Source organism: Sitophilus oryzae, unplaced genomic scaffold, assembly GCF_002938485.1.
Source record: "Sitophilus oryzae breed Bouriz unplaced genomic scaffold, Soryzae_2.0 scaffold_679_pilon_pilon, whole genome shotgun sequence".
NCBI classification, from domain to species: domain Eukaryota; kingdom Metazoa; phylum Arthropoda; class Insecta; order Coleoptera; family Curculionidae; genus Sitophilus; species Sitophilus oryzae.
Window position 1 is genome coordinate 191960 of NW_022147283.1, and position 24946 is coordinate 216905.

Genomic DNA, 24946 nt, shown 5'->3' on the forward strand with positions numbered 1-24946 from the left:
GATTTTTATCGATTTATATTGAATTACTTTACCTATGCTGTAATTAACCGATTTAAGCCACTTAACACGTTTCTTGTACTTATTTTAATTATTTTAATTGAGGGATTTAAACAAACATTTACTTATTACATCTTTAACATAACTATTTAAATTTTAAATACGTTAAAATGACTGATGAACTTAAAAACAAAAGACGGGTCATTAAAGCAGCTCTCACACGATTTGAAAATTACTTTAACTTAAAAAAGTCTTTGGAAAACCTTCCTTTTGAAGAAGTAGAACAATTAAAAAACAGATTACTTAAGGCTACTACATTTTTAGATGATTTTAATGACGTTCAAATGAGCATTGAAAACTTAGACCCTGAATTTGACAAAAATTTCGATTCACATTCAGAACAACGTGAAAATTTTGAAAATCAGTTTTACCGTATTACATCTGAAGCCAAAAAATATTTAGACAATATTATTACAAAACAAAATGCAGAGTTGAACTCTCAAAATGTACAACAAACAGGCACTGATAATAATATGACTTTTGCATCGATAAAACTCCCACAAATTAATTTACCCACATTCGATGGTGCCCATGATCAATGGCTTTATTTCAGAGACACTTTTCGATCACTCATTCATAATAATAATTCACTAACATCTACACAGAAATTTCACTATCTACGTCTTTCTCTAAGAGGCATAGCAAACGAAACTATTTCATCTCTAGAAGCTTGTGACGATAATTATCAAATTGCTTGGAATATTCTGCAAGACAGATTTGAAAATAAACCTTTACTTGTTAATAATCACATTAAATCAATTTTTAATTTACCATCTCTCACTAAAGAATCACATCAAGGTTTAAGAATGCTACTAGACGGTGTTCAGAAACATATAAACGCCTTAAAGGTTTTGAAACTTCCTACAGAACATTGGGACGCACTTATTATACATATAATAACTTCCAAACTTGATAATGCTACAAGACGTTCTTGGGAATCTACAATTTTTAACACTGAACTACCAACTTATAACGAACTTATAGATTTTTTAAAAGAAAAATGCCGTATATTAGAAACTATTGAAACAAATTACATATCAAAATCACAGAAGAATTATAAAAATGAACCACCTCTTAAACGCGATTTTAAAACATTTTTAACAACAGAAAATAAATGTTCGATGTGTAAAGGTGATCATACAATTTATAACTGTACTTTTTTCCTAAGTCTTTCTCCCACTGAAAGATTTAGTGATATAAAGAAAAAGAAATTCTGTATAAATTGTCTTGGTTCTAATCATGTAACAAAAGACTGTAAATCGTCTGGTTGCAAAAAGTGTGGTAAAATTCATCATACTTTATTACATTTCAATGAAAATCCTAGAACTCATGATAAAGTTAGTACAGGAATAGATACACCATCCAACTCAAACACACCTTTAGTTTCACCTTCAACTTCAACAACGCTTACAATTAATAATTTATCGACAAATGTTGCTTTGCTATCAACAGCTAATGTTAATATATATGACTCTAACGGAAAATTACATAGTTGTCGAGTTTTATTAGATAGTGGTAGTCAATCCAATTTTATATCTGAGAGACTATGTGATATATTACATTTAACCAAGGAAAAAACATCATTTTCTGTTTCTGGGATTAATCAAATATCTGAAATACTTAAACATAAGGTTATTGTTAAAATACGTTCTGCTACAATAAATTATGAAGCGAAATTGACTTGCTTGGTTGTACCTGAAATTACGGGAAATTTACCCTCAGTATCTTTTGATCACACTTTGTTAAACATCCCAAAACATATACAATTAGCCGACCCAAACTTTAACATTTCAAAACCAATTGATTTACTGATCGGCGCTGACTTATTTTGGGAACTACTTAGCATTGGGCAAATAAAACTGGGAACTGGACTTCCTATTTTGCATAAGACAAAACTTGGGTGGATTATTTCAGGGCCTATAATTAATAATTTTCACAATAAAACAACATGCCATTTTAATCAAAATATTGAACAACAACTTCACAAATTTTGGGAAATTGAAGATTTTCATAAAAATAAATTTTTATCGACTGAAGAGTCTTACTGTGAACAACATTATTCAAAAAACACTGAGCGAAATTCTGACGGACGTTTTATTGTTAAACAACCTTTCAAACAATCTGAAGACATTTTAGGTGATTCGAAAAATACTGCTATTAATCGATTTTTAAATTTGGAACGTAGGTTTGAGAAAAATTCTAATTTGAAAAAAGAATACCAAAATTTCATAACTGAATATCAAAATTTAAATCACATGACTTTAGCCAATGATCAAACTGACATATCTGGATTTTTCCTACCACATCACTGTGTTTTTAAAATGGATTCAACTACAACAAAACTACGAGTTGTTTTTGACGGTTCTTCTAAATCAACTTCTGGATATTCATTAAATGACTTATTAATGGTGGGACCTAACGTTCAAGACAGCTTATTTAATATTTTAACACGATTCAGATTTTATCCTATTGTTTTAAGCGCAGACATCGAGAAGATGTATCGACAGATTTATCTCCACGAAAGCCAACGTCATCTACAAAAAATTCTGTGGCGTCCTGATAGAAATCAGGATCTGCTCGTATATAATCTTAATACTGTGACTTATGGAACAGCTTCTGCTGCATTTCTTGCTACTCGTTCTCTTCAGGAGATAGGACATCTAGAAGCGAATGACAATCCTAACATTAGTGATATTATTTTACATGATTTTTACGTAGACGATCTTCTCACTGGTGGACAAACCCCACAAGATGTAAAGGAACTAAAAGATAATCTTTATAAAACTCTTCATAAATATGGAATGAATCTACGAAAATGGCTATCTAATGATAAATCTATCACTGCAGATTCCGATGACATATTTATTTCTCTTGATTATGACAACCAAACTAAGACGCTAGGTTTACTCTGGAATTCTCTATCTGATTCATTGCAATTTAATATTAAACACGAAATACCCGATAAGACTACTAAACGCACGATACTTTCTTCAATTGCTCAAATTTTTGATCCAATGGGACTTTTGACTCCAGTCACGATGACTGCCAAAATCATTCTACAGCAACTTTGGAAGATTAAAATTGATTGGGACGAATCTATACCTGCGGATCTGCATACAAGTTGGTCCACATATAGAACCCAACTTATTCAATTAAATAAACTTAAAATTCCTAGATTAGTTCTTTGTGCAAATGCAGTCGAAATACAATTGCATGGTTTTTGTGATGCTGCTCAAACTGGTTATGGAGCATGTATTTTTATTCGTTCTTCTGATGCTATGGGAAATGTTACTTCTAATCTTCTTTGTTCTAAATCCAGAGTATCGCCATTAGCACTTAATACTATTCCAAGACTAGAACTTTGTGGGGCCCTTCTACTTGCTGAGCTTATGAATAGTATTTTGAATTCTACGCAATTTGATATACAATCTAAGGTATACTGGTGTGACTCCACTATTGTACTATCCTGGCTAAATACTTCTCCACATCTGCTAAAGATATTTGTTGCTAACAGGGTGGCTCAGATTCAATTACTTACAAATTTAAAAGAGTGGAGATATATTAATACTCATAATAATCCTGCAGACCTTCTAACTAGAGGTATAACTCCTTTAACATTTATTGACACTAAAATTTGGTTTACGGGACCTTCTTGGTTGGTCAGTGAAGAAATTAATTGGCCACATTGCAAATTTAATTTTTCTAAGGAAATTGATGAAACAGAGTTACGTAATATAACAGCAGTACACTTAATTAAAAACGATTTAAAGGAAAATAACATATTAATGCTTTTAGAAAATTGTTCAAAATTTACAAAACTTTGTCGTATACTTGCTTATGTCTTACGATTTAAAACAAACATTCGCAAAACTAAAATAACACATTTTAGCGGTCCTTTAAGTTTAGATGAGATATCAAGTGCTCTTTTATCCTAATTAAACTAGTTCAGATCGAATCATTTTCTGAAGATTATAATACCTTACGTAAAATGAATAAATTACCTAAAGGTTCTAAATTACTTAAACTAAATCCATTTTTTGATGAATCCAACGAAATTATAAGAGTTGGAGGCCGTTTACTAAATTCTGATTATACATTCGAAAGAAAAAATATCCTATACTCCTTCCCGCAAAACACAAACTTACAATTTTAATTGCGGAAAACGAGCATATTAATTTATTACATGCTGGTCCTCAGGCTATGTTAGCTTCTTTACGACAGAGATATTGGCCACTTAATGGACGCAATTTAGTTCGAAAAATATATCACAAATGTGTGAAGTGTTTTCGATTTAACGCCAAATCCGTACAATACATCATGGGTAACTTACCAAAATCGCGTATAACAGCTTCTCCCCATTTTCCTTCTGTGGAGTTGACTATGCAGGTCCATTCACAATTAAAGATCGTAATGGCCGTAAATTTAACACCACAAAAGGCATATATATCACTGTTTGTTTGTTTCGCTACAAAGGCGGTGCATTTGGAGCTAGTTAGTGATTTAACAACTGAATGTTTTTGGCTGCTCTTCATAGATTCATGTCTAGAAGAGGTAAATGTACACAAATGTTTTCGGATCAAGGTACAACTTTTATTGGGGCAAACAACGAGTTAAAATCTTTTTTCCAAATTAATGGTGACAAATTAACAAACAATTTAACAAATCAAGGAATACAGTGGAATTTCATTCCACCTAGAGCTCCACACTTTGGTGGACTATGGGAATCGGCTGTAAAATCGGCTAAATACCATATAAAAAAGAGTAGTCGGTAATTCTATTTTTAATTTTGAAGATTTTAACACTATTCTATGTCAAATAGAAGCTTGTTTAAATTCGAAACCTCTCTGTCCTCTGTCTGATGATCCTGATGATCCTACTGCTTTTTAATTGGAGAACCTGTTACAACTATACCACAAACCAATGTTCTGGGTACACATCCATCTAGACTATCCAAATACCAACACCGTCAACAAGTTGTACAACACTTTTGGTCCAGATGGTCGAAAGAATATGTTTCTCAACTTCAAGTCCGTACCAAATGGAGAGAACAACACAATCAAATATTGAAACCAGGTTTGCTTGTCATCATAAAGGAAGACGGCTTACCACCACTCAAATGGCGGATTGGGCGTATTCAACATGTGCATCCTGGGTCAGATGGTGTGACACGTGCAGTAACCATTAAAACTATCAATGGAACATTCAAACGTCCTGTTACAAAAATTAGTGTTTTCCCGAGCAACGAAGACTAACATCTTTGAAACACGGAGTGCTTTCAAGGGGGGCGGTATGTTGGGTTAACTACGGCAACCCTGTAAAGTGCAGTTAGAAAATGGACTGGTCCAAGAAGACTCCAAGAGGGGAGGACGCATAGGAAGAACATTTTTGACCTTTGAAAAGACATTATCATTTACTTAACGTGAAATTCTAATAATATTGACGCTTATACACTTACATTTATTTGAATGTGGTAGACAATGCAGTATTGAAACTAAAAAAGTTTGGACTGCTATTGTCTTTATTTATTTTTACTTACACAATGTTTCGATTAATTTATCAATAACCGTTATCAGGTGTGAACTAATCTAAAACCTAAAACTAGAGATGAGCAATAAATCGCAAACTGCGATTCAATCGCTGCGATTGGCTCTCATAGGAAACTGCCACTGCGATTTCTTCTATTTGCAAGATTCAATTTAGGCAACCAATATTACTATAGTTGCGAGTTGCGACTTTCCTGCGATTTCCGATTTTGCTGCGATTGTAATTTTGTAAACTAGAACCGTGATAACCTTCTATCTGCGAGCTTGAATTTTTAGGAGTTGCAATTTGCGATTTTGTTGCGAATGTAATTTTGTTACGGCCTAGGTTAACAAATGAAGAAGTTCTGAGACGTGTCAACAAACAGCGCGAATTGTTTGAATTGATTAAGAAGAAAAAAACCGCATACCTGGGTCAATAATGTGTCCAAATATCAATTCTTGCATCTGTTAATCGAAGGCAAGATCGAAGGCCGGAGGGGTATCGGAAGGAAGAAACTGTCTTGGCTGAGGAATGTTAGACAGTGGACAGGCCTACACGATGTACAGTCGTTAATAAACACCGCCAGAAATAGAGAAGCGATGGAAAATGCTATCGCAAACATCCATTAATGGATTCGCACTAGAAGAAGAAGAAATAATTTTGTGGTCCGTTGAAGTGCGATTGAATTTTTTCTCTGATTTTATTTATTTATAGAGAAGGTATTATTTTCTAGTACCAAGATCAGCAATATAACGGGTGTTGCTCAAAAGTGGTTCGCCCCTATAACTTTTTTATTTTTTCTGATAAAAAAACGAGATTTGGTATGTTAGCATATGACATAAATTAGGATTTATTAACACATTCAATTTGTTTCGATCACTTCCTGTTTTACCGGAAATTACGACAACTTTCGATTTTTAAATGACAGCCTCGATATTTTATTTACTTTATGTATATTATGACTCTTAACACTCTGAATAGAATGGCATTTCATATGTCAACTCAAAAAATGGTATTTTAAATTTCAATCTAGAGTGGCTCATTAGCATTTCTTTACGAATAATTTGGTACCACACATTGGGTATTTCGAGTAAAATTGTAAGATGTTAAAAAAGCGTATAAAAAGTAAAGAACTGAGAGAGATTTTTATTAACTCTTTTTAACCGTTAAGCTATAGATATATACACAGACAATTATATCCCTAGTACAATATTTAAATAGTAAAATCGCAATCGCAGGTTACAGTCGCAGCGATTTAAAAATCGCAATCGCAGTTTCAATTACGATTGGAGAATCGCAGTTTTGCTCATCTCTACCTAAAACTACTGACGTAATTGGCGAAGTAACTTTTAATCAATACATAACCGCAATTTCGAGGTTAATTTATTAAATATTGAAAACGTATAGTTGGACGATTACAAAATACTATTAACCAGGAAGTAACATAATATGAAGATGGAGCAGTATAATGATAAGCCCATTTAAAGGTAGATTTTGCCTTTTAAATTTATAAAAATAGAACTTCTTACTACTATTTTCAAATGTATTTTGTTGTATATTGGATGGGGCTTTCTAACAGACATTTTTTTGTGGTATATAACTAATTTATGTTAACTTAATATAGTTGGGGGTTGGAACCTTTGGTGTTACACAGTAAAATGAAACACTAAATCACCACAATACACCAAAACACGTTTACTTTTACACTGGACGCGCGTTTCGTTAACCATGTTAGCATCATCAGCAGATGACTAAACTAAAATCTACAATGTGAGTTAATATACTCGCTCAGTGGGTACCAAGTGGGCGTGGCAAGATCTAGCCAACCGGGTCAGAGCCCACCGAGCGTAACAATTAAATTTTCGCAACTAGAGTAGTAGGAACAAAGAACTGGAAGGAATTAAAAGTTGACTAATTAACTTTAACCTTATTTTTTTTTACACTAGTACCTTTTGACATTATCTTTCTGCAGTACTAAAATGTATTATTTACCTATCGTGTAATGTGGTTATTTTACAGCTAATCCAGTTTTTAGAACCATGTACGAGATGGTATACAAACTTTACCGATGGTAACTTTATTGGTGTATAGAACTCTCTGTTGGGCACCGAATATTAACTATAGTCTGTGAAACGAATAACTTTGAATTTGACAGTTCCCGCGGTCTTTTCTAGTGTTAATTTTATTAGGTTAGCAACTTGCGGCCATGCTGAAGCAATGCCGTCTCTAATAGAACAGCCTCGGAGCGAGATTTATGACGTCACACTAGTTAGATTTTACGGATTAATAAATGTGTTGTAGAATACATGGAAAACATAATTATTCCTCGTATTTTTGGTTTGTATTTTAAAAATGATATAGTTTACATGAAATATACATAATTACAGTTAATAAATACAATATATATATATACCCTATTTATAGTACAAATACTTTGGCAAATAAAACTATGAATCATACAAATACAACAAATATATATATTTTTTTATTTATTGCAGTAAACATTATAATATATAAATAAATTTTGTGAATGCAAATAATAATACATCACTATTAGTAGATATTGAATGTTTATTGTTAATTAGATCGATTTTCAAATCCCAAAATTTAAAATATATTTTACATTTTACCCATTATCTTATGTACCACCTATTCATTATTTGTATATTGTAAAACATTTGCTGCATTTGTATGGTTCATAGTTTATTTGCCAAAGCATTTATTACTATAAATAGGTATATATTATATTGTATTTATTAACTGTATATTAACTGTATATTGTATTTATTAACTGTATATGTAAACTATATCATTTTTTAAATACAAACCAAAAATACGAGGAATAATTATGTTTTCCATGTATTCTACAACATATTTATTAATCCGTAGTATCTAACTAGCGTGACGTCATAAATCTCGCTCCGTGGCTGTTCTATTAGAGCGGCATTGGTCTAATATTTAGAAATGTCAAAAGCTGATATGACATTTTACTTTTGACAATTATGACATTTCATGTTGATTTTTGGAAGAAGAGGAAGAACTGTCACTTGTTCTATTATCTTCCTTTTCTATTTCACGAAAGTAAAAAGAGTTACCTATCTGATTCGTTCAGGTACTCAATTTAAAGAATATCAGTAACTTTTTTGGTAGAGGGATTTTATATTTGCCATGTTGGTAAAAAATAACGGTCAAAATTCAAAGTTATTCATTTTATAGACTATATAAACTGTGCTGTGGGTTTGCAGTTAATTTTCCCTCGATTTTTCTTCCACTTAACTTCAAAAAACACAAAACACAGAACTAATAACACGAACCAAAATGCAAAGGCAATTTGCAAATAGGTATATTTGACATAATTTGATTGAAATTATAACCTATAATTTGGCAAGAATTTGACAGGCTTCAAAAATTTTAAGTCGAGTTCATACGCATCGGCGTCCGTTTGTCGTTCATCGTTCCGTGAAACCAATAGCATTGAAATATGATCTGTAACTTTTGAAATAAACCAATAAAACTAGTTAAAAACAACAAGAGACGTTGCACGACGGATTTATATATAAACCCATCCATACCCAAGTAGCATTTTCACGACTTGCGACCACATATTTACTAAACACAACGTTGGATTAGTTACAAAAAATAGTTAGCTCCCTACCTTGGGTATTAAAATAAATTTAAACGTTTTTATAACGTTGTGCCGACGTTGGACTAGTACTATAGCAAAGTAGAAGCTTCTGCGACGTCGAATAAACGTTGTCTTGTAACCTTTTTTGCTTAAGTGATCTTTAGGTGATTTGGACAACGTAGTTACAACGTTGGATAATATAGAGTTTTCCGACGTCAGTTTCAGGACCTATTCCAACGTTATGCAAACGTCGTCTGTTTTACTAATTCCAACGTTGTTTAGATTTCCTTATTCTTACGTTGGTAGGACGTAGAGTCACTACCTTTTTGCAACTGTATTGAACCATAACCTTAAATCTTAAATTTTCAATTCATTGTTCTGTTCAGTCAGACAGTTCAGTGCTGTTTTTGTTTTTATAAAAAAAAAACTTAATTAAAATGGGACATAAGAAAGGTACATATAAAACTAAATTTAAATATACATCGACATATATTACCGACACTTCCTCGTTTATTTAGATTATAGAGGGCGGCACAAGCTAGACTCTAGAATGACTAAATTAGGCAATCTTGCGACTAGTATACTACCTGTTAAGGCCGAACTGCGACTTTATTAGTCCAGTATGCGACTACTCGAACTACTCCATCTTAATCTCCAAAACAACAAAGTTAAAGCCGCCATGTTGTTAAATAAGAAAATGTTTCGTTCTTAAAATAGCAATTCCTGCTTTTTGAATACATTAACTTGAAATATTTGACCCTAAAAAATACGCGGAAACAATTTTTTCGAATGCGAATAAATTATTCTCATTTTACTAAAAAAAAAATTCAAGAAAATTTTTAAAACTTCTTTAATTTCAAGGCCCATTAGTATTTTTTAAAGTAGAAACAATACATTTATCAATAAAGTTGTTTGCGTTTAACTTTTTACCTTGGGTAACGAGTTACAGAGTCGGTTAAAGTGTTTCAATAATTATGATCTTCAAACATCCTCCACACTTAAATACTTTTGTTTTGTTTTCCTTCACTGCCATCTGACATATGTCTCTAACTAAATTATAAATATAATATTTTTACTATAATTATCCCAATTTAGGATAAAACGCGACTTAGACGCCATATTAGTTTTGTATTTCTGTGAATTAGGATTTTAAACAACGTTGCAGTTTGTACTAAATTAGGCTTCTAGCCAACGTCGGTATCCAACGTTGTTTCGACCCAAAAATTATTCTCCAAACTAGTGCAGACTAGGTTGGCACGAGGTTGTGCCGACGTTCCCCGCCGACGTTTATCGCACAACGTTGTCCCGACGTCCAAATGCTGCTTAAAGAAGTTAACTTAAACAATATTAGAAACTTTAGCAGAAACAGTAGATTGGTATGACGCTCACTTGCTTTTTTCTGTCATCGCCTATCAGAAACTCTACCTGAGAAAAACAGTTAGTTATAATCTTGTTACAACAGCTCTAAAACATTTTTTACTCAGATTGCCATCCAAAGAGCAAAAACAGAATAACCAAATGTTCATCCATTCTTAATCGCTCTGTGTACAAATTCTTATAATTGTTTCTACGACAACAGATAACTAATAATTAACCAGAATTATCTCCTGGCCTAATAAAGAACTCCAATGTGTTCATAGTCTATACACAAATGTTGTTACACCCTCGTATAATTAGAATGTTCTCGGTTGGTCGACTTATCTAATCTGCTCACAACTATCCCTGTCCTAATTCTGATTAAAACATCCCGAATATTTGCACATATCATGCCGTTAAGAACAGAAAGGCTGCAAAATTTAATAACTCTATAACACAGCAACGTTAGCCATTAAAATTATTGCTATTTTCAATTTTGTAACAGTGGTATGAGTGGTATGTTACATCATATAGTTCGAATTAAAATGTATGTAACAGTCAAATTCTCAGTATATGCCTTAGTTTTAAAGCTGGGAATGTTGTCCACGACAAAACCTTATTCTTCAGAATTTCGTGGGTCGATTATCCTTCTAATAACAATCTCATGCCCATATTTATATATATGCACATCTGTTCCAAAGGTATGTTATTAATGTTTAAATTTCCACTTAGTACTAGGTTTGTCATGTATTGTGTCTTTGACAAGTTAATTTTCAAACCGACTTTTTCCGAAGCATCATTCAGCATATCCAGCATATTCTGTGCCTCCTGTATGTTGTCTGTTATTAAAATAATGTCATCTGCAAAACAGAGATGATTTATCAATTTGCCATCGATGTTAATTCCTGTTGAATCCCAGTTTATCATTTTTAGCATACTTTCTAGCACAGCAACGAATAGTTTAGGGGACAGTGTGTCGCCTTGTCTTACCCCTCGATCGATATTGAATTTATCTGTGCATTGATTTGTCGATATTCTGACGTTTGCCGTGGCATTATCATATATATGTCTTATGATTGAGGAGTATCGATGATCGATGCGACTCTCACTTAGTGTCTCTAGAAGCTTCCGCTGGTCTACCGAATCGAAGGCCTTCTCGAAATCCACGAAGACAAGCATTAGTGGTCTATTATACTCAATGCATTTCTCGATAAGGACCTTGACTGTTAGAAGATGGTCATTTGTTCCGTAACCTGATCGGAAACCTGCTTGTTCGCTCGAAAGAAAAAAGTCTATTTTATTTGTCAAACGCTTGGTGAGTATTTTAGTAAATAATTTGTATACGTGGCTAAGAAGGCTGATGGGCCTATAGTTTTTAAGGTCTGTAACGTCACCTTTCTTGTGTACAATAATGATGGTTGCGTTGTTCCACTGTGATGGGGTTATTTCTTCTTCAATGCATTTATTAAATAGGACATTTAAAGCTTTGATGATTTCTGGTCCTCCTTCTTGGATTGACTCTATTACCAGTCCATCGTCGCCGGCAGCTCTATTGTTTTTCATATCTCTAAGGGCACTGATAATTTCTTCCTCGGTTATTTCTGGAATTTCTTCCGACCCCTGATTTATTACCTTTCGGATGTCGGTTCTGATCCCCTGCTGTTTTGATGTGTAAAGTTCTTGATAGAAAAGTTTAATAGAGTGTAGGATTTCCTGTTTGTGTGTTACTATGTTGCCGTGCATATCCTTGATCTTTTGTATTTCTTTTCTTCCCATTGTACTATTTCTCAATACCTTCAAACTTTGATTCTTCTCTATGACGTTCCTAATTTTTTCCGTATTCTGTTGCCTCCTATGCTTTCTGATTTCTTTGGGTATCTCTCTATTTAAAGTTCTATATTCTTGTGTACTCTTGTCCTCCATATCTCTTCTCTGTTTCATTAAAAGTTCTGTTCTTTGATTCAGTTTTTGTTCTTTTACTTTTTTGGGACAAAATTTTTCGATAGCTGTTTGAGTGGCCCCTTTGATGTTTTCGTATATTTCGTCTATCGTATTAGTATTTTCATAATTTAGATTTGAGGCTATACATTCCTTATAAGAATCTTTATTTTCAGGGGCAACCCATTCCTTGTGGTTTTTCTTGAGTATCATGTTAGTTCTTTCCTTCTTTATATTTATTTTTATCTCGGCTCTTACAATGCGGTGATCGCTGCCTATCGAAAATCTGTTTAATACACTTACGTCTTTGATTACATCTTTTCTATTGCTGATTATGAAATCTATTGCATTTTTGGTTTTGCTATCTGGACTGGTCCATGTCCACTTTTTGCTGTTTCTTTTCTTGAAGAAGGTGTTCATATATAATTTGTTGTGGTGTGCGAACTATCAGTGTATCACCTCTTTCATTTCTGGCTTCCCAATCTGTTTATGATAGCCGACTGGAAGCTTCGCTTCATCTTGTTTGCTACCAACTTTTGGCATTAAAATTTCCAATTAACATTGTATGTGTTTTTCCATTTTGTATATTGGATGGCCATCTTCGTAAAGTTTCCACCCGTCATCTGTACTTTCGGTAGTTGGTGCATATGCCTGAATAACCTTTACAGAGTATTTTTTATTTAATTTGATTGTTAAACATATGACTCGTGGGCTTATGTTTTTGACATCTACAATCATATCTTTGTGTTTTTTGTGGACTAGGATTTCAACGCCTCTTATGGCAGTTTCTTCACCTGAGTAGTAAGGCATATACTGAGATCTGATATTCCCATATGTTTAAGAAGAAAGATCTTTAACCAGTGTGTTTTGCCTGTCCACGTATGGAGCTGAAACGCTCACTTTGACAAAAAAGAACATACATAGAATACAGGTCATGCAACGGAAATGGTCTATGTTATGAGTTACACTCTCAGAGATAAATACCAATCATGGCTTGAAAACTGAACAGGAGTAAGAGATGCAGGATATTCGTCTTACATCTAAATGGAATTGGGCAGGACATGTGGCTAGGATGACAGATGGGCGGACAAAGAGACTTGTGGAATGAGACCGAGACACGAGGCCTATAGAAGCAGAGGACGACCTCCTAGTCGATGGACAGATGACATTAAGAGGGTGGCTGGAAACTGGATTCAAGTGGCACAAAATAGAAGGAAATGGCTAGAGTTAAGGGAGGCTTTTGTTCAGCAGTGGACGGTATAAGCTAAATGATGATGATGATGATGAACAGTCAAATTTCCTTGCAACGACCTCTGTGTGCTAGCTCATAAAATATCGCAAATAGCTATTATTTTTGCATCATGTTTACTATAATTTTATTGTTAAATATTATTTTATTTAAATTTTACAATTATGCAACCCGATATACACCGCGATTTTATACGGCTACAGCACCACAATATTTTCACTGGCCCAGCATTAGAATTTTTGTCCATCTCTCTATATCTTTGATCATCACTTTTGTCCGTCACTTGTCACTGTCAGATCAAATCAGATGTTTTTGGATTTATTTTTCCTTTGTTTTGGTTATTGAAAAATTATGATTATCAGATAAAATTTCGTAGTTAAATTGGTTATTTTTGATGTGGATCGCAGTGTGCAATTCGTTCACTTGATTGTGGAATTTCTGAGTTTAGTTCGTTCATTGACCGGATATGAAATATGGCTGTTAGAAAATATTCTAAAACAGCATTTTTTATTTATGCCTTTTTGTGAGTTGGACTAGTCAAGATATATAGTTCTCTATCTATATCCTGGAGGGAGATTTCCGGTTGAAATCTGATTTTGTGAAGGAAATCGAATCCTTGCATCACTTCTTGTGTACTCTCCGACCGAGAATATCGTCGTGAAGAGCTGGCTGCCGTTTCGTGAAGCGTTCCCTGTTGGTAAATAGCAGGTCTTCGTAGAGAAGGATTAAGGCTTCCGAAACATATTTGGTCAGAGACGTGGTTGGATTTTGTTGAGTTTACATGGACCACCGACCAATTTCCGTTTAAATAGCCAAATTTTTCCGACCGATATCCCGATTCCACGTGCCCAAGAAGTCCCCGAACAGTTCCAAGAGCAAGAAGACCGATCCAGACCGTAGTGCACAGAACAGTCCAGAATTCCATTCTGTTGCCCGTGTAGAGGTACCCGTTGGACATCATAAACCCCCGTTGAGGGTTTTTTGATGTTCATCATTTGAAACATCTGCCATGCATCTGTACCTTTGCTGACATCCGTGGGCTCCAGTGACATCACATCGAGCTGCTGTACACCGTCGTAGCCACCCATAGCCATACTCCGTAGCTCAGCCGGAGGAACTTCTGAGTAATTTCAAGACTTAGAGTAAGACTGTTTAGATTTAGTTTGATATTTGTAATCTACCCAGGATTTTGTACTTAGTTTAAGCAAGGGGACACGTCATACTTTTTAGTTTTATTGATTTAACTTTCATTTCACTTTACATCTATTTTCATTTACCTTCAATTACATTGCATTCATTTCTTTTCATTATATAATAACTTTTTATATATCTTATTTAACTTTTTAATATTTCAATATATTGCTTAAATATTTTAGTAGTATTATTTACAGTCTAGTCTCATAGTTAAGTTAGAGTCACTTTAGTACAAATAGTTATAGTAAGATTTGAAGTTCATGGTAGTTACACTCAACAGTTCGAGGTTAGTGTTGAAGTCTACTTAATAGTTACATCTTTATTGCCGAGTTCATAGAGTATAATCTCGTGGCGCCCTTTTATTAACATCTTTGAACCCCGACCACCCGGCTGTTAAAATTAAAAAGCTAGTGGCCTTTATGCAACTCATCCTAATTAAGTAAACTTGTGTTTTATTGAACTTCAAATTAGAAAGGGCGTGGCATGTACTTATTAAAAATGTACCGGGTGGTGCATCGCCGTTGGAAATACAGGAAATCGCATGCAAATTTTGAACTGTCCAGAATTGGATCACCTGTTAATTTTACATCGAAGCTGTAAATAGGTTTTTAAAAGGTCTGTGTGCGCTGAATACACATGCCAATTTTGAACAATTTTGCAGCCCATTTTAAGTAATTTAAGAAAAATTGCATCAATTTTTAAATTAAAACTGAACAGGTAACAATGCAAAATCAGGCAAATGCCAACGTACTTTAAATTGTCATCCTATAATGTTGTCAATGTCAAATTGTATTCACAAAACATCCCCCCTCAGAACTTCATGTGTCATGTTAAGAAATGAAAGTAAGTAAAGCTGTACGCAATGGTTCGATCACGGCAAGGGCGTAGATAAGGGAGGGGTACGATAAAAATAAGGCAAGTTTATTTTTTATGAGGTGATAGTTGTGGTGCTAGTATTACAGAAGAAAATAAATTATGAAGTTTTTATTTTTTTTATCATTATTCTTATTAGTTTGATATAGAAAAAATATTTTTTTTTTTTTTTAATTTAAAACTATACTAAAAACAGGTAAATAATTATTGACATTTTTTTATTAATATTGTGTATTAAAAATGAAATAATAATTGTTTATTTGGATGTAGGAAAATGATTTAATTTGTTTTTAAGAAAGATGGTTTAATAAATAATAATAATAGTCAATAATGTTATAGACAGATATAAAACAAAATTTAAAATAAATTTAATATAAAAATTTTAAGTAGAGAAATATAAAAAATTAGATGTAAAATTATTTATATTAGGTCACTATTTAAAAATAAATAGTATATAAAATTTTTTCGGCACGTTTGGTTTATTAAAGGAAATAATATTTATTTTTTTTTTTTTTTTTTTTTGTACAATAAATTTTAAATCATGAAATATAAAAATTTAATAATTCTCCAAAGCATGCAGTGTAATGGAAGGAAAATATAAATAAAAATAGAAATCAAAATTATTTATATTACTATTTAAAATATATTTACTTTTTTTTATAATTTAACTTTTACTGGCATTTACTTTAAAAATAAATTAAATATTTCTTCGCAAAAAAACACATGTAAGAGAATTAGCATAAACAAAATACAAACATCGTTAAACTTTTTTTTTTTATAAAATTGCACGTGTAAAACTTTCACATTTTAATTTTCTCAACCCATTAATTAGTCAGATAACCAGTACCTTAACCCACATTACTTAAATATGATTATTAAAGGTACGAAACTAAAGTTTCATTTATCGAAAAGCATTCGATAGTCGTGGCTCAACGATAACCATTTAGCCGCACCGCGAGGTTGTCACATATGCTTTAGTATACAAATGAATGAATGATTTTATTCGAATAAAACCATTCGATAGTTGAAATCATTCATTCAGTAACCATTCGATAGTCTAATTCATTCGATAGTTCCCATCGCTACATATGAGCCGTATATGATTTATCCAGTCCAAGTTACAAAAATAATAGAATTAAAAATAAAAAATTTGAGACAAAATTGGAGTTGCAATTGGATTGGATAGTACATATTATGTATATATTTTTATTGTTTAATTTCAAATATTGTAAGGTAAATATTTAAGAATGTTTTTTTCGGTATATATAATTCACATTCTTAATTTGTACCTGTGTATACCTACAGGCTGGCGCACTACATATAGGTACGGCGGTGAACGTGATCGCGTTGGTGTGTGCTAGAACGATCGCCATCATGGTTATCGCTGCTCACATCGAATCGTGACTTCAGTGATAGTGCCGTGAATCCGGACGAACCACGTGCTGACCAGTGTACGCTTAAAAGCGGCCTCACTCAGGTTTCCGTCACCGTAGCAATCAGCCTAAACAAGAAGGTTTCTACACAACTGCCTGGATACATCAGTTTAATATATATAGTGTTATATAACACTTACAGATACATTTTTAATCCGGCGTACAAGCTACAAATACTTCATATACGAGGAATAGATAGATACAAGATATATATACGGAGCGCTATCGGCAGCAGTCGGCAAGAGAAAACCTTGGAATACAGGAAGACTAAGCGAAGGACAAATACATAATCATGACCAGCATTGAGGAGTGCGCGACAATATGCTCCATAAAAAGCCCTCCTAGGGTGCGACATCCGACTGAAACGAGTCGAGCTAGATCGAACGATCCTCGAGAATCGACACCATCTATATTTAATATGATAATTGTGGCCACTGGTACACGATGGAGACACAGATATTCTATGTGTATTAGATATTATTCCTACTACGGAAGATATGAGTTCGTATACAATATAGGTACAGAAGAGCGGAGAGAAACCGTCACAGCATATAGAGAGTATCAGCATGCAGAGACACTAATCGCGATTATCAAAAGCAACCAAAAATAGTGGTGTGATAGCGGCGGTAGACTCTCGGCAAGAGAGAGAGTATATGAAGAGGGAGCCAACATTACGCAGAGAAGAGACTACCGAGCAATACGAGGAGGGGCCTACATTATATGTATATGTATATCTCTGTAAATTATTAAATGTCACTAAATTAACAAAATCATCATGCCATATCTCAGGTCTTCATGCATCATTATAGTCTTCATTCATCTCACTACTGCAGAAGATACAGCGCATGTCAAAAGAAATTAGATCGTAATGCATTGCGCACGTAGCGCTCCCTTTCTGTTGGCGGTAACCGGATGCATTTTCTTAATAAATACCTTATAGAAACTATCGTATTTATTAAGAATAAATATTTTTGTAACAATTTTTTTTTTTTTAATTATTCTATTTTTTGACAACGTAAAATAAAACTAACAAATAGTTTTCTCGTAAAAAAAACACTTTTACAAAAAAAAAAAAACATTTTAAAAAAATTAGACGAACGATAAACCGAAATTAAGTCGCCATATTGAGCCCATCGCGGTACCTAAAAATTTTGAATATGCTTTTCCTAGTCTCTATTCAAAGGTCAATTACAAGCTTGTTTTCTAAAAAAAATTAAATAAAACGAATTATAAAATTTCAATATGTGTAGGTATATTTGGCGTAGGTATGAAAAAAGTAAAATATGAAATGGACAAACGCTTACTTATATTGCAATAAAATTGCCACTTTTAATTTTGCAATCCAAACGCAATATTTCTTTTTCACAAATAAACTTTTTTTGACACCCCGTAAAATAAATCTGATAATCCAATCATAATGGGTTGCATCAAAGGAAACTTTAAAATTAAGAAAGAAAAAAATTAAAACTAAACTTATTTAATATTACATTATCATGATTCCATAAGAAAATAAGAATTACGCGAGCTTTAAGCTGCTCAAACCGTATTGTATCCGGAAACTCGGCCAAAGCATATTCCTTGCAGTTAAAAATAAGTAAAAAAGTGCCTATAAATGTAGGTGCTAAAATGCCTTAGTTTCGGAAATACAGAGTGTAGAAAGTTTCATTTTATTTCGAAATTTTTGAAAATAATTTTATGCAATAAGGTCAAAATATTTAGAAATGAAAATGGGCGTTGGGAGTTTTTTTGACAATGGAGAAATTGATTTTTGATTCCAATAATGACACCTACTTAAGAGGCGCCACCTACATATTTTTAACTAGTCCTAATATAAAATTGTTTACATTGTTTTGCTAACAAGAGAAAAAAAAAATTACTGAAAATAAAAAAATACATTAACGACGTTTTTTTACGTAAAAAAGCTCCCTTGGTAAAAATCGCTAACGGTAATGGTCTCGAGATATTGGTAATCGAAATTATCAATACCCTGTCCATCATGCATAAATAAATATGCTGACTTAAATAGTTTAACTGAAATTCATAGTTTTAGAGTAACAGGATATGTTTGCACTCTCGCAATAATGTTTCTGCCAGTTTTGCAAGCTGTCGGAATATCGGCAGCTTGCAAAGAGTTTCAGTTGAATTCCGTCCGAAGAACTGCGAAGTTCGAGCGTTGCATCCCAGCACAGACACTGATTGACAAAAAAAAAGCAGATCAGGAGCCCATCTAGCTCAGGTATGTGCTGACATACTACTTAACGTATAGAACGTCACACATTTCCAAGCGAGAGCAAAAATTGTTCTTTCTGAGTTTTGTTAGATTCCATCGATGCTAAATCGGCAAGCGAAGTAGTAATTATCAAATAAGCACACATTCAAGAGTATATTAGTGCTGACGAATTAATTTTTACGAAAGCACGCTGATATGATTATGTAATTAATTAAATGTTATTATTTTTTTTAGCATGTGGGCAAATCTTAGAAATAGTTTTTTAGATATACAGGTATGGCTTCAAATATGCGCATGAAAATATTTTTTTTTTTTTTTTTTTTTTTTTTTTTTTTTTTTTTTTTTAATTATAATTTTACAAAAATAATTTTTTTTTTTTGTTTTTTTTTCCTTCAATTTTAAGTAAATATTTTTGCTACATCTAAAGTCTCCGCAAATTAATTCCATATTTTTCAAACCAAAAAAAAAAAAAAAAAAAAAAAAAAAAAAAAAAAAAAAAAAACTGTATTTTATTGTTTTTTTATTAATTTTATTATGTTTTTTAATTATTATTTTTTTTTTTTTTTTTTAAAGAGAATAAAAATATATAGACAAAATATTGAGTTATATTTGAGGGAAGCAAAAGAAGCTACATCTAGCTTAAACCACGTAAAATATACAGTGTGGCCCATTATTGCGAGGTAGTCCAATATCGTCGTTGTCTACTGTCGAAGATGTGAAAAAAGTTTTATCATAATTTTTTTTTTTTTTTTTTTTTTTTTTTTTTTATAATATTTTATTGTATACAAGGTGTCAACAAAAAGAGTTACGGTAAAGTTAAAAATATTTTTTTTAATTACTTTTTAACCATCATTCCTATATAACCATTCCTAAAGGTATTTTAATGGCGATGCGCCACCAAATCGGAAATATTTAAAAAATGGTATAACCGAATTTTTTTAAATGCAACATTCAGTATATTATTACATTGATGTCGGCATGATGCAGAAATTAAAAAAAGTGAACGATTTTATTTAAAAGTGTTTTTTTTTTTTTTTAAAATTTCTAAGGTTTTTGCAGATATTCGCAGTATATATACCTATAATACTGCAAACATTTACATATACTAGCAACTATTACATACTAATTCCAACAGTAATTTTAATCAAAAGCCAACCTAATAGAATCTTGTCTGATAGATTTATTTTGAAAATCCCATATGTAATGAAAAACAGAAAATATTTGCAAAACGCCTAAAAAGTTAAGAACACTTTAAATACAAAAAATGTTCACTTTTTAATTCTACATCTGAAAGAAAAATAATATACCAGGCGTTGCATTTAAAAAAAATGAGATACAACATTTTAAATATTACGATTATGGTGACGCCATAAAAAATACCCTGTATACGATAAAGTAAATTTTTCTACACGAATTTATTCTGGTGTTCTTGTCATGTTTAAGAAAACATAGCTAAGTATTAATAAAGTTATATTTACTCTAGTTTTTTGCCACTTTTCATATATAATGTTTTAACCAAAGTTTTAGTAAATAAGAAATAGAATGGCAACACCGCAGTGTGCTTTAAATAGAATCCAGTTATCTATATCTACAGAAAATGAAACTTGTTTTAAATCAAAAAAAAATTGTAGAAAATCTCTGAAATAGATAATAATATAAAAATATGTCATTATATATATTTTCCGCATTTCTTCCCATCAGAAGATTTTCAGTTACAGAAGAACTGTTACCTACACAAAATGTGAAAACATTCTGTTTTGAAGCAAGTTTTTACTCGATGATCAATTTATTTTATTTTATTTTATTGAGAACTCATATTTTTCTAAATACATATCTGTGAAACTACGGCGAGTGCCACGACTATACTTTGCCTAGTTAATAGACCACAACTATACAGATACGTCAGTGGTCACGGGAGGTGAGAACAAGGTCATATAAAGTGGCAGAAAAAAACAAAGGATTTGACAAGGAGTAAATCTACTAGTTTCCTTATACTATGCTGAAATCATAAATTTCAAATGTTTTTGTGCCAAAAGTTCAACAGTAACTGTTTTATCATTTTCTCGCAGAAAAATTTACGATTAATTTTAAAAAATTAAAATTTCCCAAATTTATTATTTCAGTCAAATAACTATCTACTCTCAACTTGTGTTTATTTTTTGTCAATAATGACATGTATTGACTATTTCCATTCTAAATATTTTGAAAACGGTTGCTCGTAGCGATTTTTACTAAGAGGCATTTTTTACATAAAAACTGACGGAAATGTATATTTTTTCACTCAGTAGTTTTATACAGGTACGGACGAAAAGTTATTACTCTTCAAAACAGTTAAAACGCATGTAGGTGGCGCCCCCTACAAATAGGAGTCATACTGATATCAAAATCAAATTTGTTATGGTAAAAAACTCCCAGACACCAATTTTCATCCAAATATTGAGGTTACTTCAGAAATTATTCGGAAAAAATCTAAATAAAAATAAAACTTCCACACCCTGTATCTCCGAAACTAAGCATTTTAGGACATACATATTATACGAACTTTTGTACTTATTTTTATCTGCAGAATATGCTGTCGAAGTTTCCGGAATACAGTTCGGACCACCCTGTATACTGAACATACATATTTGAAATATTGTTAACAGTAGCAATTTCTCAATATAGTATACACTGGAAATTGGAAGAAACACCATTTATACATATGGATAGTGTCGTTTTTTATGTGCGTTGGCAACTGCGGTCATATTAATCCTGGCTTCTTAGGAAGGCGATTGAGCGTAATACAGTGTAAAGCGTTGCCAACCGCAAGATTTTCGTTCGGGTCGACTGTTGGCACAAGGTCTCTATTTTTTGTAATTTATCAGAATACTCGTATCTTATTGGTAATTTTTTTTAGATCGAAAATAACAAATAGGTGACATAAATTTCAACTGAATTTTAAACAAAATTAAAACAGAAATTACGAAAAAAAATCAAGTAGGGTAGACTGGGTATGATTGAAACAACATTTTTTTCTCAGGTTTTTTTTTTTTGCGATGAGGAGGAAAAATCTTCCATAAGACACCCATAGCTGGGTAGTGCCGGAATCCTACCGGTTAAAAAACCCTCCTCGTTCAAGTAAGCACACCACGCCGGAACCGCTTACGCATTACTTCGACGTGGGGGCTGCCTACGCCATGTGGCGTTGTTCCTCTTCTTTTTTACTTAGTATATTATTTATACATTTATTTACTGTTTCCCATAATAATTCACCTCCCTCAAGGCTTCTCATTAAGTTCGTTTCAGTGAAATCCAGTCCACTCTCCTTCTTAAAATGATCTCTCTCATCCTTCCATCTTGGACTGGAGAACACATGTTCAACGTCGTCTATTTGACCACAAAATAAACATGATTCAGAGCTTGCCCGCCGCATCTTATAGAGGTATTTTCGGAAGCACCCGTGTCCAGACAGCATTTGTGTCAGGTGGTATCCCACTTCACCATATGGTCTGTCAATCTATTTTTCGATGTTGGGTATAAGTCTCCAGGTCCATCTTCCGTACTTTCCTTTATCCCACTGATCCTGCCACTTCTCCATCATAGTTTTCCTGGCTATTTGTTTGAGCTCTCCCTTGTATGTATCCGCTCGTTATGAGCTAATAAGTGGATAGGAGGAATGCCCGCAATGACACCAACTGCCTCAGTAGATACAGTTCTGTAAGCGCTACAAACTCTAATACATAATTTGCGCTGCAGAGCTGTTATCTTTCGCTTTGTTTCTATTTTGTCCATTGCCTTACACCATACCGGAGCTGCATATAACAATTGTGAATGTATTATGCTTACAAGAATTCTACGCTTTGATGACCTAGGGCCCCGTATGTTCGGCATTAGTTTTGATAATGCAGCAAGAGTTTTTTCCGCTTTAGTAATTGTTTGGGTAATAACATGTTCACAGAATGTTGTTTTACTATCTAACCAGACTCCGAGGTATTTTACAGCATTCTTAGGTACGATCAAAGTTCCCTCAACATCGAAAAGAATTGGTGCCAGTTTTCGTTTGGTGGATAACATTACCGCCTCAGTCTTTTGTGGTGCTAGCTATAAATCCTTTTGTGCCATCCATTTAGAAATTCTCAAGAGGCCGGTGTTAGCTTTATTCATAAGTATTTCTTCATTATCAGCAATCACTACCATTGCTACATCATCCGCGAATCCAATAAGAGTAATACCTTCTGGCATATCCAACTTTAATAGGGCATTGTACAAAATGTTCCACAATGTGGGACCAAGAATAGATCGCTGCGGAACTCCGGAATTTATTCTTACCAATTTCGTTCTCTCTTCAGTTTCCACCAAGATTTTTCTCTCGGACAGATAAGAACTTATTATATTTATTAGGCTATTTTTAATGCCCCTCTCCCTCAATTCTTCCAAGATTAGCTGCCATGACGCGCTATTAAAAGCATTCCTAACATCCAGTGTTATCAGTGCACACAACCTGCGGTTTCGATGACTAAATGCTGCTGCTTTTTTAGTTATATTAATAACCTGGATCACTGCATCTTTTTTTTCTCAGGTTTATATTATTATCATGTGATCTATTTAAGTGACAATATTCAGCGTATACATATTATTTAATTGAGAAGCTATCAATAAAACAAATATACACATTAATGCAATTGCGCACCCCCCAGACGTGATCACGTTGGTTCACACAAGACGCGAATTAAATTAATCTCAATAAATCTCGCTAATTAGAGATATCTATCTCTATTTTAAGTATCTAATATCTACCAATTTCTCTCAAAGCAAAATAGTTAATTTCATGTAAATTAAATTAATCTTAATTTGCAAGTTGTACAGAATAAAAAAAATAACAGATAAAACGTTAAAAACTTGCAGTTTGTTGGCTATGGTTTCCAGGGTGGTTAGGGCACGTGGTGGTCCAGAGGTCGTCCCGATCCAATGTCTCTGCTGTCAGGGTTGCATCAACAGCAAGGGTAACTGGATAATTGTCGAGGTCAGGCACCTGCATTACCGACAAAATTAAGCAGAAAAATGGATGCTTTTTGAACTTTAGCGAAACGTGTTCGTCCCGGAAGAAGATTTTTTTTTCTACCTTTACTCTGAAGAATTTCAGCCAATAGGAATATACCACAATTCATTTGAAATTAACTGTCAACTGGTACTTTCGGGTACTGAGTAGTACGCAAGTACCATAGTAAAGAATCATATATTTTATATTATATGATAAGACCTAAGTTTCCTTAAATACATAATGAAGATTGACAATCAGTGAAAGAGAAAAATACTTGATGAAAGCTGGAATTTATTTTAACAGAAGAATGTAACCAAAATAATTAATAAATAATTAGTCAATAATTATAAAAATTTAAACAATTAACGGTAGCTTCACTGCCAACCATATTTACTGGTAACAGCGCCGCACAGTGTTCAAAATTTGGAGAAAACCGATCAAAATTGAA

The 24946-nt window shown here is 32.9% G+C and overlaps 1 protein-coding gene across 1 annotated transcript; it reads left to right on the forward strand.

Annotated features, from left to right (window-relative positions):
* The first annotated feature begins 167 nt into the window (after positions 1 to 167).
* Positions 168 to 3992, forward strand: LOC115887891. Its single transcript, XM_030907414.1, has one exon. The coding sequence runs from the start codon at positions 168 to 170 to the stop codon at positions 3990 to 3992; it is 3825 nt and encodes a 1274-aa protein (XP_030763274.1).
* The last annotated feature ends 20954 nt before the right edge of the window (positions 3993 to 24946 follow it).